Source organism: Panthera pardus, unplaced genomic scaffold (genome assembly GCF_024362965.1).
Source record: "Panthera pardus isolate Hobbes unplaced genomic scaffold, ASM2436296v1 HiC_scaffold_3, whole genome shotgun sequence".
Taxonomy (NCBI): domain Eukaryota; kingdom Metazoa; phylum Chordata; class Mammalia; order Carnivora; family Felidae; genus Panthera; species Panthera pardus.
In genome coordinates, this window is record NW_026526876.1 from 1,410,558 (window position 1) to 1,429,833 (window position 19,276).

Sequence of the window (19,276 nt, forward strand, 5' to 3'; positions counted from 1 at the left end):
CTTTTCAAGTGTCGATACGTTCAGAGTCTAGGGCTGCGCCTCAAATGTCCCCAAGCCAGCTCAAGTGCTCCCTGGGGAGGCCCTTGGCCCTCTATCATCTGCAAGCTTCTGTCTCTCCATAAAATCGATGGTTCCCCAAGGGCAGGGCTGGGACTGGGCCGGTGCCACTTCCTAGCAGCTGGACTCCGGAGAGCACCAGGAAACATCCAGATGGTGAGGAAGAACCTGTTGTGGCTCTGGCACTCACACATTTAACTGAACCTCTTTCCTGTCTAACCGCATTTCCACTGTGGCCTGCTGCCCACTTACGGGCTGCCACAAGGTCCAGGGATCTGTCGCCCCCGGCCCTGTTCTGTGTTATGGTGGGAGTAGCACATGCTCTCCAGGGGGGGATACCAGACTCTCTGGGCGGGGAGGCGGGGGTGGTGCAGTTTTTAAACGTGTAAATAAAATCATCTTCTTCCTCCAAGGAGTTGAGGGGCGCCTGGGGGGCTCAGTCGGTTAGGCGTCCGACTTCAGCTCAGGTCGTGATCTCCTTCTCATGGTTTGTGAGCCCAAGCCTCGTGTCGGGCTCCGTGTCTGGAGCCTGCTTCAGACTCTCTGTCTCCCTCTCTCTCTCTGCCCCTCCCCCGCTCATACTCTGTCTCTCTCGGTCTCTCTCAAAAGTAAGGAAACATTAAAAGAATTTTTTTAATTAAAATAAAAGGGGAGTTGAGAACAGGTTGACAAGACGCAATGCCTCCACATAGGCATCAGGTGGGCCAGAATGAGGACGCATTGGTGAAAATGGGGCGCAATGAAAGCTCTCACATGCTGGTGGGAAAGAGCAGCAGGGATCTGCCAGAGTAACCACTCAACCAGAGCGCGGCCGTTCCCCACCCAGCAATTCCACTCCCAGGGATGAGGCTGAGCCACGTGAAACTGCTAATACAGAACTGTGCTTGGCCAACAGAGACGCAACTTCACCTACGTGCCTTAATACGTACCTAGTAACAACGAATACGTATGTTCACCCAACGACATGTGCTAGCTGTTCACAGCAGCGGTTTTCCCAAAGGCCGCAAACTGGAAACACCGAGTGTTCAGTGGAAACGAGACACAAATGGCGGCGCGTTCCCCCAAAGGGACCCGGTGCAGTGACATGAGCAGGGGGCACGGGAGGCCTATCTGGTCACACCAATGACAAGGTGAGGCCCGCAAACAAGGCCCCAGACACACAGACCTGACTGAGTGCTGCTGCAGAGTCCACGCGGATGAAGTTCAAGTATGGGGAAAAACCTGGGGCGCCTGGGTGGCTCAGTCAGTCGGTTAAGCCTCTGACTTTGGCTCAGGTCATGATCTCACAGCCCGGGAGTTCGAGCCCTGCATCGGGCTCTGTGCTGACAGCTCGGAGCCTGGAGCCTGTTTTGCATTCTGTGCCTCCCTCTCTCTCACTGCCCCTCCCCTGCTCGTGCTCTGTCTCTCCCTCAAAAATAAACAAACATTAAAAATAAATAAATTAATTAAAAAGTACAGGAAAAACCCATCTAGGCTGTGAGGTGGTCACCCCAGGCAGTTGGGGCTCTTTGGGGGCAGGTCACATTCTGCTTCACGACACAGAGGCTAGATTCTACGTGTGTGTTCAGTTCGTAAAAGCTTGTCAAGTTGTACATGCTTTTTTAACGTGTGATTTCCTGTACGTATAATTCAATTTTAAAAAAGGCTGAAGATCCTGTTTATACTTTCGTTCACCGCGTTATAGAAGCCAAGCCATCTGCCAGCTCTGAATGCTATCTGTTTCTGTTGGTTGGCCACGACCAAAGATAAAAGTTCTTCGTGAAGCTCCAGAACCTGGAGAAGAAGGATCCTCCCCCCCAGGCAGGTAAGCAAGCCCACCGGGAACTATACCCTTATCCAAAGCCCGTTGGGTTTTCCCAGTTGGACCAGGGAGACTGTCCAGTGCATCCTGGCCGGACAGGAGCGAGCAAGCGAGCGAGGCCCTCAGGGCCCCTTCCTGCTCCCGCCCCTGCAGGCGGTGCACATGCACTGCTGCCAGGCCAGCAGGGGGAGCCCTCAGAACACGGTGCCGGCTGCCATGCTGCCTCCTGGTGACCTCTGGGACCAGGAGTAGGTTAGACAGGAACACAAGGCCCCCATTGTACACATACGGAGGCAGAAGCCCAGAGAAGTTAAAACACTTGCTGCGGTCACACAGCTGGGAGAAGCAGTGTGGAGAGGAGGTGGTGACCTTGATGGGAAGGTCGGGCTGCCCCTGGGAACAACCACAGCCACAGTCAGTGCACAAGGCTCCCTGTGTCGTCAGCCAGAGTTCCCGCACAGTCCCAGTGGCACGGATCACAAGCCTTGCCACAGCTGCCCTTGTCAGGAGGTGGCCAAGCACAGGAAGGACTCCTTCCACGTCTGACTACAGAAAGACCTTGCCTATGGCCACGGTGGGCCTGCCGAGGGTTCAGGCGGGGGTGCCCCCTTTTGGTGAGAAAAAGCCACTATTTATTGTCTTGCCATCAAATACTGGGGGTCTTGAGGCAGGGGAGTGTACTGGGGAAGTCCAGAATGAGGGAGTCAAGGGCAGAGGTGGGGGTGGGGAGGGAAGAGGGTAAGGTGGTTTGCACCTGCGTGTGCGTGTGTGTGTATGTGCGTGAGAGAGAGAGAGACAGAGAGAGACAGGGATGGAGAGAGGTGGAGGGAGAGAGAGAGGAAGAGTGGGGAGGGGGAGGGAGGGAGAGACATGGAGATATGCCAGGTGGGCAGAATGAAGAGCTAGGGGAAACCTAAGGAACCATGGGAAGGGGCCCTGCTGTCACCCACACTCCTCCCCTTCCTTAGAGCTTCAGCAAACTACATTCACCCACTCATTAAGAAAAACAACTTATCAGACATCTACTCTACACAGTCAACGGCTCTAGACCCTGGGGATATAATGTCCCTGGGCTCTCGAGAAACTCAGAGTGAGGCAGAGGATAGAAAAGTGAGCACAGAAGCAGAGGAGACCATAAAAGAGGGTGACAGGAGAGGGGGAAGTGCTGTCAACCTAGTGGTGGGAGGGCTCTGGGAGCTGTCTCAATGATGAAGAGGGCTTTCAGGCAGAGGACGCGGGAGAGAACAGACGGAGCCAGCAGACCCGTCGGCTGGGGCCCCACTTTCCTCTCCAACCTCAGGTGCCCCCACCACCTCGAATGCCTCGGTGCCCACCCTTGATCACAGTGCCTTCTGCCTGGCCCCACTCCCACCTTCTCCTTTTGGCTCCCGCAGGCCCCTATCTTTCCTCTACCACAGCACTAATCGCCCCACCTTGGATGTGCTCGTTGGCGTATGTGTCTCCCAGCCTACCCACCAGGGTGCTCTGTCTAGAATCCAGATCTAGGGGCGCCTGGGTGGCTCAGCCGGTTAAGCGTCCGACTTCGGCTCAGGTCACGATCTCGCGGTCCGTGGGTTCGAGCCCCGCGTCAGGCTCTGTGCTGACAGCTCAGAGCCTGGAGCCTGTTTCGGATTCTTCATTTCCCTCTTTCTCTCTCCTCCCCAGCTCATGTTCTGTCTCTCTCTTCTCAAAAATAAATAAACGTTAAAAAAAATTGTTTTTAAATCCAGATCTGTCTGCGTACGCCTAGCTCAGAAATGTGCAGTGGTTCCCCGCTGCCTCCAGGACAAAGCATAAAACGTCAGCATATATGGCCCACGAGACCCTGACCATCCCTCTGGCCTCCTCTCCCAGCCCCAGACACTCTTCATTACACTCTGTGCTCCACGTGATGGTTTTAAAACATCCTCTCTTTTAAGAGATGCAGCTTCATTCCCATACTCTTGACGCCAGATCTGGTGACTCCCTTCTAACAAACAGAATATGACAGAAAAGATGGTGTGTGACTTCTGAGACTCAGTCCCAAGAGGCACCGCAGCTTGGATCACTTGCTCTAGGGAAAACCCGCTGCCATGTTATGAGGACACTCAGGAGTCCACACAGCAAGAAAACTCAGGCCTCCTACCAACAGTCAGCAAGGCACGGAGGCCTCCTGCCAACAGCTGTGCGGTGAGTCACCTTGGACGTGGCTCCTCCAGCTCATCGAGCTTGCAGATGAGGCAATTCTGGCTACCGTCTTGACGGCAACCTCATGAGAGCTCCTGAGCCAGGACCGCTCATCTAGGCTGCTCCTGAATTCCCAAGCCACAGAAACAACAAGGTACTAAACATCTGTTGTCTTAAGCCCCTAAGTTTTGGGATAATCTGCTACAGAGCAATCAATAACGAATACATCCCAAACGTGTCAGCTGCTGTCTTTGACGCACGTGTTATTCTCTTTGTCTGTGCAACTTACTCCTCACACCCTGACCTTTCCGCCAAGTTCCTCACATCCTTCAGGGTCCAAGAGAAATGTCATCTCCTTAGTGAATCACTCCTTAACACCCTCTCCCCCAACCTGGCACCACCTGCCACAGACCTGGCTCTGACCCTGTGCCTCGCCAGCCCCTGCATAGGACTCTAGCATGGCCCTTCCTACCCCACCATGTCCCTGATGGCTCAGAGGCCTATCAAGGTCTCCCACCTGCCCTTGGGGGTAACAGAGATCCAGGCACCCAGAAAACTGGTGAAACCTCTGTCAATTGGCTTGGGAGCTACCACTCAGGTTTTTATTCCAGCGGGAGGAGTGTAAAACACTGGTGCTTTTTGCAACACGTATTTAAACCCAAAGGGCCTCCCTCCATTCTTTCCTCCAAATGATGGGAAAGCATGAAGACCCACTGGTCAAGAGCCCCATCTTACTCCGTGCCAACAAACCCGACAAGGGGAGCTGACCCTACCTGGATCAGAGCTAGCACCTTGTCCTGGACGATGGTGGGAGGGTTGTTCTTGGGAGAGATGATTTTGACCAGGACGCTGTCGATGAAATCTCGGTTGGCCACAAGGATGTGGAAGCGGTGGCCACAGTTCTTCACACATGTCTCCAGCACCTGAGGAGGTAGGAAAGGAAAGAGAGGTCACCACCGTGGGACCCAGAGGAGCTGCCCAGGCCACTGAGTTTCCACCCCCACCCTGCCCCCCCCCTTCCTTCTCCTGGATGGTCCTTCCCACCATCTCCTCCAGAGTCAGACCTGGATGGCTCCACATCCCTATGCTCTAATTCAATTGTCCCTTGCTGTCTGAAGTTGCCTGTCCCTGAACAAGAATCAGGCAATTAGTTGGGAACTGAGGCACCAGTTTTGCATGAGAAGGACGCTGGTGTTTTAATGAGATCGAAATGACTGAGTGGTCCCTGAAAATTAGCATTTTAACTCCTCTCTCCGGGCTTCTGGGTGTGAGACCTTAGCCAATGGGACATAAGGCTCTGTCACAGAGAGGGCTGCTGTGACAGCCCAAATTACCCTGTGAATTACTTGCCCTTTTATGCGAGGAAGCGTGCGCGCGCGCGCACTCGCGCGCACACACACACACACACACACGGGTGCACACGCCCCACACGACCCTGCCTCTGCAACTAAAATTGGCAATGACTAAGGATTTTGTACCCTGAATAAACGGTTTGTGGGCCTCAGCTGCCAATCAGCTTCAAGGTCCATGTTCACCGCAAACCCTGTTCGCCCATCCCTGGTCTGGAAAAAATGAGTTACACAGGCCGTAGCCATTAAGAAAAGCACAGCGCATGTGGGTTCTGGCCAGATGGCCATTGTGGGCTCGAATCTCCGCTCTGCCACTTGCTCCCTTAATGGCCCAGAATGAGTCTGTCTGCGCTGAGCTTCCTCATCTGTAATATGGGCACGTGAGTGCCCCCTTGCAGGACTGTAGTCAGGATGAGGGAGTCTGTCTGAAGCATCTAACACGGTGCCCTGCAAGGAGTGGGGCAGTAAAGGAGGACTATGGTGATAGGATCATCATTTCGAAGGCTGTCGTACACACTTGAGGAATGGGAAAGCTTCCCCGTCCCCACACGACAGGGGAGAGGCTGGCTGGAATTCAGAGGCACCAGCTGGAGTGTCCCCCAGCCTTCGACACACCTTTCTGAACTTCTCAGCTCTCTGTAGACCAACCCATACAATCACCCAGCCCTTCCCACACCAGTACCCCCCAATGCCACAGTCAACTAGCAGGGATGTGACGGACAACAGGGGACATTTCTGGCTGCCTCAGTTACCTTCATTTGCCCACAATGAGCTGATCACTGGCTACCTTAGGCAGCCATTCCACAGGGCTGGGTTCACGCAATGAGGCGTCACCTTGACAAAGCATGACGGTTAGGAAAGGCCCACACTCTTAACATTAACTGAGCACAGACTACATGCCAGGCACTGTGTGGGAGCCCCCACATTACAGCATTTCATTTTAGGCTCACAGAATTAGATTCTCTTTAAGTGGGTCAGGCTTCTCTGGAGCCCTTGTCTCCTCACCCACAATGAGGCCACAGGGCCAACCTCCCCCCATGGCTCTCCTCTAAGATCAGCTGGGAGTCCCTCAGATGACAGGCGACAGGTACTAGATTTCTTGTTCTTTCACCTGGTCCTTGAAATAGCCCTGTAAGGTGGGTGTTATCCCACTTTAGAGATGAGGAAGCTGAGGCCTGGAGATGCCAGTAACTTCACTGAGGAGGCCAGGGCTGACATGTGCCCTGAGCCTGGCAACCGCAGAGCCAGTCAAAACTGTTCCTTTCCCCCACTGCTGCCTGCACTGCGGGAGACCCTGGGTTCTGCTCGGCTTGCCAAGGAAGACCTCAAAGCTTAGCATCCTTGGGTCATCCGCAGCCAAGGGAGGGGGGCATTCTCTTTCTTAGCCTCTGTACGTGGTCAATTCCAGACGATCTCAAGGTAACCAGCACTCACTCTTAACAGTGACCACGGGGGCTACAGGGATGAACCAGAGGGGTTCTTCCTACCCTCCAGGAACTCACAGTTCTCCTTCTTTCCAGGATCCCCTCTCCTAACTTGGCCTATGCAGGCATCAGGCTGCTGCCAAGGCAGGTGGCAGGAAGAATGGTTTATTTGGTCAGGAAGAGGTGGGGAAGGGAAGGGCAGGAGGCTGGGAAGAAAGCAGGTGTGGTGAAAAAAGAGAAAAGAGGAGCAGGAAGGCCAACATGGCAGGCCAGCTGTGGCTCTCCTGCCATGCTCAGGGCAACAGTGTGCCAGGACGCCTGTCCCAGGCACACCCTTTAGGGAGCACGCCCTTACATCTTCCAGGACAGCAGACTTTAAAGCCAGTGTGGCCTAGGCTAGACCTTCGGGCTCACACACAGGTTTGGAAATGCCCTGGAGAGAGATGGCATGTGCTGCAAAGCAACCCTGAAGCCTAGCAGAGCAGGAGGAAATGCAGGAGGTCGTCCCTGGCTGGCAAGGGCCACTCGGCCACTCTAGGGACTCTGTCAAAAGTGCCTTTGGTGAATCGGTGTCCCTGTGGGTTGAAGGGCATGAAACACACAGCAGCCGTTTTCCAGCAGCCAAAGCCCACAGAATCACAAAAGGTGCCTCTAAGCAATCATTAACAAACAAGCGAAGAAAAAAGCAAAACACTCAGGAATAAATTTAACTAAGGAGGTAAAAGATCTGTACCCTGAAAACTATAAGACAATGATGAGAGAAAGGAAAGACGACACAAATAAATGGAAAGATGTCCCGTGTTCATGGATTGGAAGAATATTATTAAAATGTCCATACTACCCAAAGCCATCTACAGATTTCGCAGAAGTAGAAGAAACAATCCTAAAATTCATATGGAACCATTAAAGACTCTGAATAGCCAAAGCAATCTCTAGAAAGAAGAATAAAGCTGGGGACATCATACTTCCTAATTTCAAACTGTATTACAAAGCTACAATAACCAAAACAGTATGGTACTGGCATAAACATAGACAATGGCACAGAAGTAAGAGCCCAGAAATAAACCCACATATACATATAATATTTGATGAGAGGCAAGAGGACTCAATGGGGGAAAGGACCGTCTCTTTGACAGATGGTATTGGGACAACTGCATAATGACATGCAGAAGAATGAAACTGGACTCCTATCTTACACCACTCAAAAAACTAACTTGAAATGGACTAAAGACTTAAACTTAAGATGTGAAGCTTAAAACTACCAAAAGGAAACACAGGAAAGAAGTTCCCTGGTCTTGGCAAAGATTTTTTTGGATAGGACACCAAAAGCAATGGCAACAAAAATGGAAACGAACAAGTGGGACTACGTCAAACTAAAAAGCTTTTGCACAGCAGAAGAAACGATCAGCAAAATAAAAAGGCAGTCCACAGAATGGGAAACACTATTTGCAAACTATCTACCTGATAAGTGATTCATATCAAAAATATGTAAGGAACTTAATAGCAAATAAATAAATACACAAACAAATAAACAAACAAATAAGCAAAACCAATCCAATTAAAAATGGGCAAAGATGCCCTGGCTGGCTCAGTTGGAACATGTGACTCTTTATCTAGGGGTTGTAAGTTCAAGCCCCAGGATGGATGCAGAGATTACTAAAAAAAATAAATAAATAAACTTAAAAAAATTGTTTATTTTTTTTTATTAAAAAAAATTTTTTTTTAACGTTTATTTTTGAGACAGAGAGAGACAGAGCGTGAACAGGGGAGGAGCAGAGAGAGAGGGAGACAGAGAATCCGAAACAGGCTCCAGGCTCTGAGCTGTCAGCACAGAGCCCGACGCGGGGCTTGAACTCACAGACCGCGAGATCATGACCTGAGCCGAAGTCGGACACTTAACCGACCGAGCCACCCAGGCGCCCCCAAAAATTGTTTATTTTTAACAGAGAGAGAAGCAGAGAAGAGAGGGAGACAGAATCCCAAGCAGGCTCTGTGCCATCAGCGCAGAGCGTGATGTGGGGCCCGAACCCACAAACTGTGACATCATGACCTGAGCCAAAACCGAGCCAGACGCTCAACCAACTGAGCCACCCAGGTACCCACAAAATAAATAAACTTTTTAAAAAATGGGCAAAAAAAAAAACCCTGAAAGAGACATGTCTTCAAGGAAGATGCACACATGGCCAACAGGCACATGAAAAAGTACTCGACCACTTATCATCAGGGAAATGCAAATCAAAACCACCATAAAAGATCACTTCACGCTTGTTACAGTGGCTAGTATCAAAAAAACAAGAGACAAGCGCTGATGAGGATGTAGAGAGAAAGGAACCCTCGGGCACTGTTGGGAATGTAAATTGGTGCAGCCACTATGGAAAACCGTATGGAGGTTTCTTAAAAAAATTAAAAATAGAGCTACCATATGATCCAGCAGTCCCACTTCTGCGTATCTATCTAAAGGAAATGAAAACGGTATCAAAGAGGTATCTGTACCCCCATGTTCATGGCAGCGTTATTCACAATAGCCAACAAACGGAAACAACAGAAGTACCCACTGATAGATGAACGCATAGACAAAACGTTGGCATATACGTGTATGTCGTATTTCTTTATCCATGTGTACAGACACACACTGGAATAGTATTCAGCCATGAAAAGGAAGGAAATCTTGCCTTTTGCAACAACATGGAGCTTGAGGCCATTATACTAAATGAAGTAAGTTAAATAAAGAAAAACAGGGGTACCTGGGTGGCTCAGTCTGTTCAGTGTATGACTCTTGATTTTTGGCTCAGGTCATAATCACACGGTTCATGAGTTTTAAGCCCCACATCAGGCTCTGCACTCACGGAGCGGAGCCTGCTTGGGATTCTCAGTCTCCGTCTCTCTCTGCCCTTCCCTGCTCATGCTCTCTTTCCCCCTCAAAAATAACTAAAATTAAAAAAAAAGAAAAACAAATACCTAGTGTTTCTCGCTTGTATGCAGAACCTAAAAAAGCTGAGCTCACAGCCACAGAGTAGAATGGTGGCTATGGAGCACGGGATATGGGGAGACATTGGTCAAAGGGTACAAATTCCCAGCTATGACTAAGTTCTAGGGATCTAATGGACAGCACGGGGACCATAATTAACTACACTGCAGTATATATTTGACAGTTAAATGAGATCCCAGGGGCGTCTTAGGGGTGTCAGTCAGTTAAGCATCCAACTCTTGATATTGGCTCAGGTCATGATCTCACAGCTCGTGGGATGGAGCCCTGCATCGGCTCCATGCAGACAGCACAGAGCCTGGGTGGGTTTCTCTCTCTCCCCCTCCAGCGCGTGTGCGTGCTCTGTGTCTCTCTCGCTCTCAAAAATAAACTTTAAAAACAAAAAAAGAAAGAAATTGGATCTTAAATGCTATCCCCCTCCCCCAACAAAGGTAATTATGTGAGTAGACAGAGGTGTTTACTAACCTTATTGTGGTAATCATTTTGCAATATACACATGTATCAAATCATCACACTGTGTACCTTAAACTTACATATGTTACAGGTCAATAATCTCGTTAAAACCGGGAGAATAATAATAATAACAGACCTGACCATCAGGAAACGTTCAATGACGTTCAATGGTCTTCCAGAAGGAAGTAAAGGCAGAGACACCTTTAGAAAGATTTCCATCCAACCAGCACGATTACCATTAAGTTGGGTGTGTAAAGGGGTAGGTACCAGGAAAATGTTCTGATATGTTAGAACTCATTCCCTGGTGATTTTAGCTACTGAGAACAATTCACTTTGGGTATCACCCTGGGTTTCATGAATGCCAAGGATCAAATTCTGAGCAAAACCCAAAAGCTTTCAAGTCACTATTTCTCAGCTGGTCTTTTTCCTCTTTAATATTCAAACCCCAATTCCCTGGCAGAGAACTCTCTCCTAATAAGTCTTGGGTTTTCACTTGGGTGAAAAATCCAAACAGTTTTCCTGCTTTAAAAGGAAACATGTTAGAGCTGTTTGGGATAAACAAACTATTCAAACCTACAGAAAAGCCCACGTGCTGACCTGTTAACAGTTTTCATTGTGAGAACTCACTGTGGCCCAGATTTTGCCACATCTGAGTAACTGTTAGCTTTCTGGACAGAAATAACTGTCCTTTGAACTTCCTAACATTTTAAGAAAGGGCAAGAATCTGATCTGTTCCTTCCTGAAAGGAGTCACTAGGCTGACTTTTTCCAGAACCTCTGCACCAATGACCAGCTTTTACCCCATAATTTATAGCCGGGCATTCACTAGCCACGAAGTCTGGGTGAACCCCCGGACCTCTCTGAGTCTCCATTTCTTCATCTGCATGAGGGAATGATGAAATCTGTTTGGGAAGGTTACTGTAAACAATCGCTTTACCCCCTGAAAAGCTCAGCACAGTCCCAGGTAGGTTCTGGTTTGGAAGCAGGAACCTTGACACCTGGAGAGGCAGCTGGCCTCGCTGTGTCACAGCAGACTGGTGGCAGCATGGACAGCCAGACCCAGGCCTTTCTTCGGCTTCTCTGCTCTGGGATTTTGTAGCAGTCAGTGCTGCCCATGCCTTATCTTCTGCTGGTATGGACCAGACTGCAGCCCATCCCCCATTTCAGGGGAAGGCAGGAAAACCCAAGGTCACTACGGGAAGGTTCTGCTGCTCTCCAGTGGCACTTGCACCAAGCCGTCCACAGGCCACGGCTGCCAGAGGCTGTGCTGAGTGGACAGTGGGAAGGCCCTGTGGGTGGGGCAAGGCCAGGAATGTGGATTTCCCCAAATGCTTCCCCCCACACTCCCATGCCCCATGAGGGCAGCACTCACTGTTAACGCCAGCATGACTTCTCTGTAGTTCCGGTTCCCGTTGAGCCGCTTCTTCAGGGCTCGAATGGCGTCCTTTGGCCTGGAGAGAAGGACGTATTAAAACCCTCACGAGTTCCACTTGGGGCACTGACCCACAGATTCACCCCCGTCTGTGTGGACTAGCATATATTCGAGGTTGTATGTTATACACAAGGTTATAGGAGCCATGTTTATAAACATAAAAGATTGGAAACAAACGAAATCTTCATCAATGTGAAACAGGTTAATTTTTGTAACTTTATTTGTCTTCAGAGAGAGAAGGCGAGCGGAGGAGGGGCAGAGAGAGAGAGGGAGAGAGATCAAAATCCCAAGCAGGCTCCGTGCTGCCAGCACAGAGCCCGATGCAGGGCTCGAACTCACAAACCATGAGATCATGACCCGAGCTGAAGTCAGACACTTAACCAACTGAGCCACCCAGGTGCCCCTGAAACACGTTAATTTAAAAAAAAAAATTTTTTTTTAACATTTATTCTTTTTTAGTAATCTCTACACCCAAACGTGGTGCTCGAACTCATGACCCTGAGATCACCTTGGCGCCCTGAAACAGGTAAATTTAAATCATGTTTATACACACAATGGAACACTACATAGCTGCAGCCAAGAATAAAGACACTCCTGGGCACCTGGGTGGCTCAGTTTGGTTAGGTGTCCGGCTCTTAATTTCGGCTCAGGTCATGATCTCACAGTTCATGAAACTGAGCCCCGAGGCCCTCTGCACTCTCAGCACACAGCCTGCTTGGGATTCTCTCTCCCTCCCTCTCTGCTCATGCTCTCAAATAAATAAACAAACAAACAAACGTGAAAAAAAAAGAATAAAGACACACTCTATGCACCAACATGGAGGGAACTCAAAGATGTTGAGAGTAGAGTCATCTGTAGAAAGTGTATAATGTATGCTATTCTTTGGCTTATAAAAGGACAACATACATACATACATACATAGTGCACGTGACAGCAGAGGAAAAGAATCCCTGAGAGGAGACCCAAGAAGCTGGTAACTTTGGCTGCCCCTGAAGAGGGGAACTGGATGACAGAGGAGGGGGTGGGTTTTTCACTGGACTGCTTTTTTACAGCCCTTTTGAATTCTGCCTCAAATTCAAGTATTATTTATTCAGAACAACAATGAACCCACTGGCGTGGGGTACACTAAAGAGACAACAGACACAGAAGCAGAAGAGAGAATGGCCAGGTCCTTGCTGAGGCCTGGCTGTTCTGCTCCTCCCCAATTCCATGGAGCTCCTTTTTGCCCTGAGAAAACTTAAGTCTCCTCAAAACCCACAGAACTATGTGTTTTTAGGTAATGGAGCTGATGTGGATTCCCAGAGGTAGGTTCATAAGCTGATCGTTTGGAACCTGGAACACGTTCTTTCTTAAATCATGGATTAGAGCCGGGAGTTGGGGTCCCCAGCCAGTCCTCTAGAAGCACCTAGTAGGTGCAGCCTGTGCATCTAACAAGCTTATTTAATTTATTCTAAACCAGGATCCAACAAAGCTGTGGGACCTCAGGGTCACCTCTGGCATGAAGGCCTTGCCCTCTGACACCCAGCACCCGAGCTCCAGGGAGCCCCCGGGGGCCAGCTGCAGTCCGGCCCTTTGCTATCGTAAGTGGGCTCCAGCCCTCCCCTGACCAGCGTGTCAGTACATCTGGGTCTCGTGAAAAACTGAAGGTCTGTAAGTCAGGGACCTCCTATGCCTGCAGCTCAGAAGTGTTTATGATTTCTTCACCAGATGAAAAAGTCCTTTCAAATATGTGTGAGGAAGCTGGGGGAAGGGAGGGTGGGAACTCTGCTAATCAGCCCAATTTAGACAGAAATACACAGGAGCAAGACAAGGCTTCTAGAAGACGTGTTAAAACACTGAGTCACCTATTTCCCATTCCCAACTTGAAACGTGGCTGCCTGCAGGAATTCTTGGCTCCTGAGCCCAAAGGCTGATGGGACGAGCTCTCTGGGGAAGGGGTCCCTGCCAAGTGTGTCTGCAGTACGGCTGCAGTTTCCAAATAGGGATGCTGATTTCTGCAAATACGGGGCTTGACAAGCTCCTGGCTTTGAGGACTGTTTGTGGACTTGAGCTGGTGAAGGTCAGCGGCTGCTGGCCAGGAGCATGGATTGATCTCCTCTTTCTCAAAGGCTCTGCCAAGCCACGGTCAGCCCTGACCCCCGGCTGCCGTCCCTCTCCATCCAGCTTCGTCCCTCTCCTCTTGAACTTCCACGGAGCAGAAAAATGGGCACAGCCTCCAAGGGCTGCGATCACTTCTAGCTCACAGAGCATGGCACGCACAGAGCTCTCCCAGTGTGGGGGTGATGGTGGTGGTGGGAAATCAGAGAGTCAGCAGGCTCCTGGGTTAGAGTTAAAATGGAAATTCAGCGGCGGGAAGTACTGCCTCAGAGTGACTGGGTGAGCACAAAAGCAAGTATTTATCTCTCTCCCCGGGGGAGAAGCTTCAGAGAGGAGGATCAAAGTCATGTCAGAGGAATTGCAAAGTTTCAAGCAGCAGCGGCAGATTAGACAGCAAGGAGCTGGAAACAGGGAAAAAGGAGAGAAGGAAGAAGAGTCAAGAGCCAAGATGGAGCAGGGAAAAGGAGCAGGAGGGGGGGAAGGGCCCCGTGAGATGCCCCACCGCCCTGGCAGCCTTCAGCAGAAAGGTGGGCCCCTCAGGGCAGCACCCAGGGCCTCAGGATCCGGCCTCTGGGCCATCTTCAGCCTCCCATAAGGTCTCCTCCACCCCAGACTCAGAAGAACCCTTCTTTCTAGTCATACTTGAACCCATCTTGGCCTTTGGCTCCAGAACTGCTGCTTCTGAGCCGCTTGCTCCTTATTCCCCCCCAGGAGGACATGACTACCCCACCTCCACCACGGCAGACTCTTCCTCTCCCTCCCATCCTCCAGCCTTCCTCCCACCCCCCCCTCCGCCTTTCTGCTGCCATCGTGGTCTACTGCAGTCATGGAGGTGGTTATTCCTGCGCACACCTTCCAGCTTAAGAGGCCGGCGCACAAAGATGCCATCAGCAAGGGAAGGTCTAGAGGTGGTCATGAAAATGACCCAGGTCGGCGGCTCCTCCTCAGAGCCGCACATCAGAATCACCTGGGGATTCAAACCCACACACCTGGGCCCTAACTAGGAAGGTCTGGGCGAGGCCTGGTAAACTGGGTCTAAAACATTCCCAGGCAGATTATTCAGTCAGGCACTCCCGGTTAATGGCCGATGATTCAGGGTATGGGGGACTGCCACACAAGGCCTGCGGATGGAGGGGATCTCAGCCTTGGACATTAGGGAAAGCCCAAGGAGGGGCCTGTGGGGCCGGTGACCGACTCTGCACCCACCAGGACCGCCACCTGCCAGAGGTGTGGCTTTGAATAAATATGTAAGGGCAGAACTTGGGTGGCTGGAGCCGGGGCAGACTGCACTTCCGTCCAGCCTCTGTCCCTTTTAGCTGTGCTGTGGGACCTTTGGCAAGTGAGCAAACCACTCTGGACCTCAGTTTCCTCCACATTAAAACAGGCTGTCCCTACCTTCTGGGGTTGCTGCGGGACTGAGTGCACGAGCGGTGCAATCCAGGGCTTGGCATGGGGGCCTGGCATATACACAGCAAGTGTTCAGAGAATGGCAGACAGGGTAAGGGCAGCAAACCCACAGAGATCACTACCAAGGACCGGCCAGATAACACCACAAATGAAAAGTGAAGAAGTCACGCCAATGCGAGTCTTTAACGTGTATGAAGAGCAAACTCCTATGTAGAGCAGGATATGGGCACATATACGGCCAAACACTTCACAAATATTTATTCCTTTAATCCTTGTAACCACCCCATGCGATAGGCACTGCTGGCACCCCCATTTTATAAATGAGGACAGTGAGACACAGGGGTGCACAGCAAGGGAGTGGAGGACCTAGAATTCCAGCCTAGGCAGGTGGCTGCAGGCTCCCGCTACACTCCCCTTCCTACGGGCATGCTGCACACACTGTCCACCAGCCCGGGCGGCCACCTCCCTGCCCCACCCCCCACCATCCCCCCCACCTTACCTGGCTGGTGCCCTCATCTGCTGTAAGACTCCACTTGGGTGTCACCTCCTCCAAGAACTTTGCGCTGACAGCCCCAGGGCCAGCCAGCTGCCACAGCTCTAGTCTCTCTCAGTTATATGCAGCTTCCCTTGTCTCGCCGTGTTAGGATCATGTTCTGTATTCCTCATCAGACCAAGTCCCTTAGGGACTCCATCCATTTACTTGCTTCCTTAACTAGTGCTTGTCAAGAGTCAATTATGTGTATGTATACTGTGCTAGCGTTGGGATAAAATGGTCAGTGAAACAGAATCCTGCCCTCATGGAGCGCACAGTCGAGGGGGGTCCGCGGGGGGACAGCCACTCTAACAAGCATCGGGCAAATATGTAAGTTTCAATGGTGAGGGGTGTAGTATAATACACAGTGCCGTGAAATCACAGACAGGGCACTTGTCCAAATCAGGAGAGGGGTGTCAAGGAAATGAGACTCAAACTGAGATCCAGTGAGTGCCAGAACTAATCAATGAAAGGGAGAGGAACACCAGGACCAAAGCCCTGAAGCAGGGAGGAGCTGAAGGGGTGCCCGACCATTAGCTGACCTTTTAGAGTTTTTCTCTCAATTCAGAAGAGATCTGACACTCCCCCTCATTGCAGAGGCTAAGACAGAAAATCCCCAGGCGTCCATGAGGCCCAGGGCTCTCACTCAAAACTTCAGGAACAGGAGCGTGGGCCACTGTGGGAGAAGGTGACTCAGGGGTTGGGAACGGAAGGTGATCTACCTCTTAGACCTGGGAAGGAGGAAGCTCCACTCTAACAGATATTCATATATGCCCACAATTGTGGAGAACTGCAAGTGGGAAGTTCAAGGAATTGAAAAGATCAGTGGGGTTAAAGGATGAGGACGAGGGGAGAGGGCCCCAAACGGAGTGGCAGAGGGACCGGGTTATCACGCAGAGTTCAGTCCACTTTTGGGAAAAGCTCACAGGACTTTTACTGTGAGCGAAGGCTTGTCTTCTAAAAGACAGTCAGGGGACGAGAGGGAAAGGGGAAAAGGTAGAGCACCCGGGGGCTACAGCCTGACTCTACGGATGACACAGGAATACGGCTCTTTACAACCCGACCGACCTGAAGCGCCATGCCAAGCCCTCCCTCCCCAAGGGGCACCCCCTCCCCACTATTTCCCTGCTCGTCCAGATCGCTCGTGTCCCCAGCACACTGCCCTTTCATGCCACTCTGATCTACACGCCACACTGCTTTCCCTGCCCCACTGAGGTCCAGCCCAGAGCCTGCCCCTCTGTGTCTGCTGCAAAGGGCACACACCTCGGTCACAGCCCGCCCGGCCCCACCGGGTGAGCCCCTCCAGAGCAGCTGAGGGACACTCATCTCGACATCCTGGCAACGGCTGTACCTCCACCTGTGGGGTCAATGAATGTGGCTGGACAACGGGACAAAGGAGGCCGTGAGTGGGAGACAAGAGGAAGAAAGGAGCGCAGTAGCTCCAGTATCAGAAAGGCACAGTCCCCAACAACTCTCCGTGACTCGGCTGTGTGCCAGGCACCAAACTGACCACCGCCACTTAGAAACAGCAATATGCCATCGTTCACGGAAGACCCCGGCACCAAACTCACACCTCCAGCGCAGGCCGCTGCCCCCAGCTCCATAACCCTCTGTGCCAAGGACCCAGCAGCACTGCACCCAGCGGGCAGCTCAGATCTGCGGGATTTTAGCCGACCTTCTGATCTCTGCCCCTCTGCCTGCTCCCTCCTTATGGCAGCTCAGTTCAAAACACTGGAGAGGGGGGCGCCTGGGTGAATTAGTCAGTTAAGCATCCGACTCTGGCTCAGGTCGCGATCTCATGGTTCATGAGTTTGAGCCCTGCACTGCATTGGAGTCCCCACGGTCAGCGTGGAGCCTGCTTAGGATCCTCTGTCGCTCTCTCTGTCTCTCAAAAATAAATAAAACATTAATAAAAACCAAAACAGTGGAGTTTTCTTGGCTCTTCTCTCATGCCCCCATCCACCTCACAAACTCCACTGGCTCCACCTTCTAAATATGTTCTGAATCTGACCATTTCTCTCTCCCTCCTCTAAGGTCTTCTGGATCAAAGTCACCATCACCCCACACCACGGTTATTGTATTATTCTAACTGGCTTCCCGTTTTCTGCCCTCTGTCCTTCCCACGCTCGACCAGACCATTCCGAACACGGTAGCCAGAGTGATCTCCTTAAAATGAGCATTAGACCATGCCCCTCTCTGCTCAAATCCCCTCCCTCCACGTCAAGGCCAGAGCCCCGTGGTGCCCGCACTATTTGGATGGGGACAAGTCTGACCTCACCCCTCCTCGCTCTCTCCACTCTGGCCCCAGGGACCTCTTGTGATTCCTCCAACATTACTACCTGCCCTTTGTCCTGGGACTGCCATGCTTGCTGTCCCCTCCATCTGGAAGGTTCTTCCCTGGTGTCATCCTCACACCTCACCCCCTCATCTTCTTCAAGTCTTTCTTCAATGTCACCTTCTCAAGTGAGGCTCTCCTTGATTTTTCCACTTAAAATGGCTAACTCCCGGCTTCGTTTCTCTCCAATCTTGTCACCAACTGACCATATAATGTGAACACATAATGGCTTCAAGGGCGTCTGTCCTGCTCCCTGCTGTGCCCTGGGCACTCACCCTGGGGCCCAGCACGAGGCTGTCACTCAGTAAGTATCTGTTCAGCCCCGGCTTACACAGGGCAAGGCTGCAAGGGACAGAGCCGAGACGTAAGCCGGAGTCCGGACTGTCCTCCTCATCACTCCAGGGAGGGCTGGAGAGGGCGTGGCTACGGCAAATACCATCTTTTATAGTGTGGACAGAGGGCCAAACACAGACAAATCGGGAAGAAGCATAAACAGAATGCAGCTGGAATGCAGCTAGAAGAGGACATAAACAGCCAGAAGGACCGACCTGGCAGCACAGGAATGTGAGGGGGTGGCCTGTGGGGCAAGAGACACTCTGTGCCTCACGCGGACTTCCACTCCCTGCCTCCCTCTGTGGACACTGTGGGCCCTCTCCCTCTTGCGGGTCCAGCCCGGCAAAGCAGGGCAGAGACAGCCTCACTCTGGGGGAAGGGGAGGCAGAGCCAGGGAGGAGGGACCGGAGGAGGTGACAACCACGGGGGACCAAGTACCCAAGCAACTTCAGTTTCACTTGTGAGTCAAAGCAGGTTATTGAAAGAGGTCGTCACTGCTCTAAGGCAAGCGCTGCTGATGGGGGGTGGGCTGGTGGGGGGTGGTGGAGGCAGGAGGAAAGATAGAGTGTCAGTTTACTTATTTTTTTTTTAATTTTTTTTTTTTTAACGTTTATTTATTTTTGAGACAGAGAGAGACAGATCATGAACGGGGGAGGGTCAGAGAGAGGGGGAGACACAGAATCCGAAACAGGCTCCAGGCTCTGAGCTGTCAGCCCAGAGCCCGACGCGGGGCTCGAACTCACAGACCGCGAGATCATGACCTGAGCTGAAGTCGGACCCTTAACCGACTGAGCCACCCAGGCGCCCCGAGTGTCAGTTTATTAAATGCCAAAGCAAACAGATGAAAAGCAAAACAAAAAGTAAAACACTGCCGCCCTTAAGCCCTGACAGGCTTTGAGTGACCC

At 51.4% G+C, this 19,276-nt stretch overlaps 1 protein-coding gene across 6 annotated transcripts in view; it reads right to left on the reverse strand.

Moving 5' to 3' along the window:
* The window catches only part of TOM1L2 (target of myb1 like 2 membrane trafficking protein), a 120,775-nt gene that overhangs the window by 40,968 nt on the left and 60,531 nt on the right, over nucleotides 1-19,276 (reverse strand). For 5 of the 6 annotated variants that reach the window (XM_019413285.2, XM_019413282.2, XM_019413281.2 and 2 more), the window contains exons 3-4: nucleotides 11,608-11,686; nucleotides 4,798-4,947 (exon numbers count right to left, since the gene is read on the reverse strand). In XM_019413285.2, coding sequence (XP_019268830.2) covers nucleotides 4,798-4,947; nucleotides 11,608-11,686 — 229 coding nt within the window. Of the gene's footprint in view, nucleotides 1-4,797; nucleotides 4,948-11,607; nucleotides 11,687-13,511; nucleotides 14,166-19,276 lie in introns of all 6 variants that reach the window. The other variant, XM_019413283.2, reaches the window with a different exon arrangement.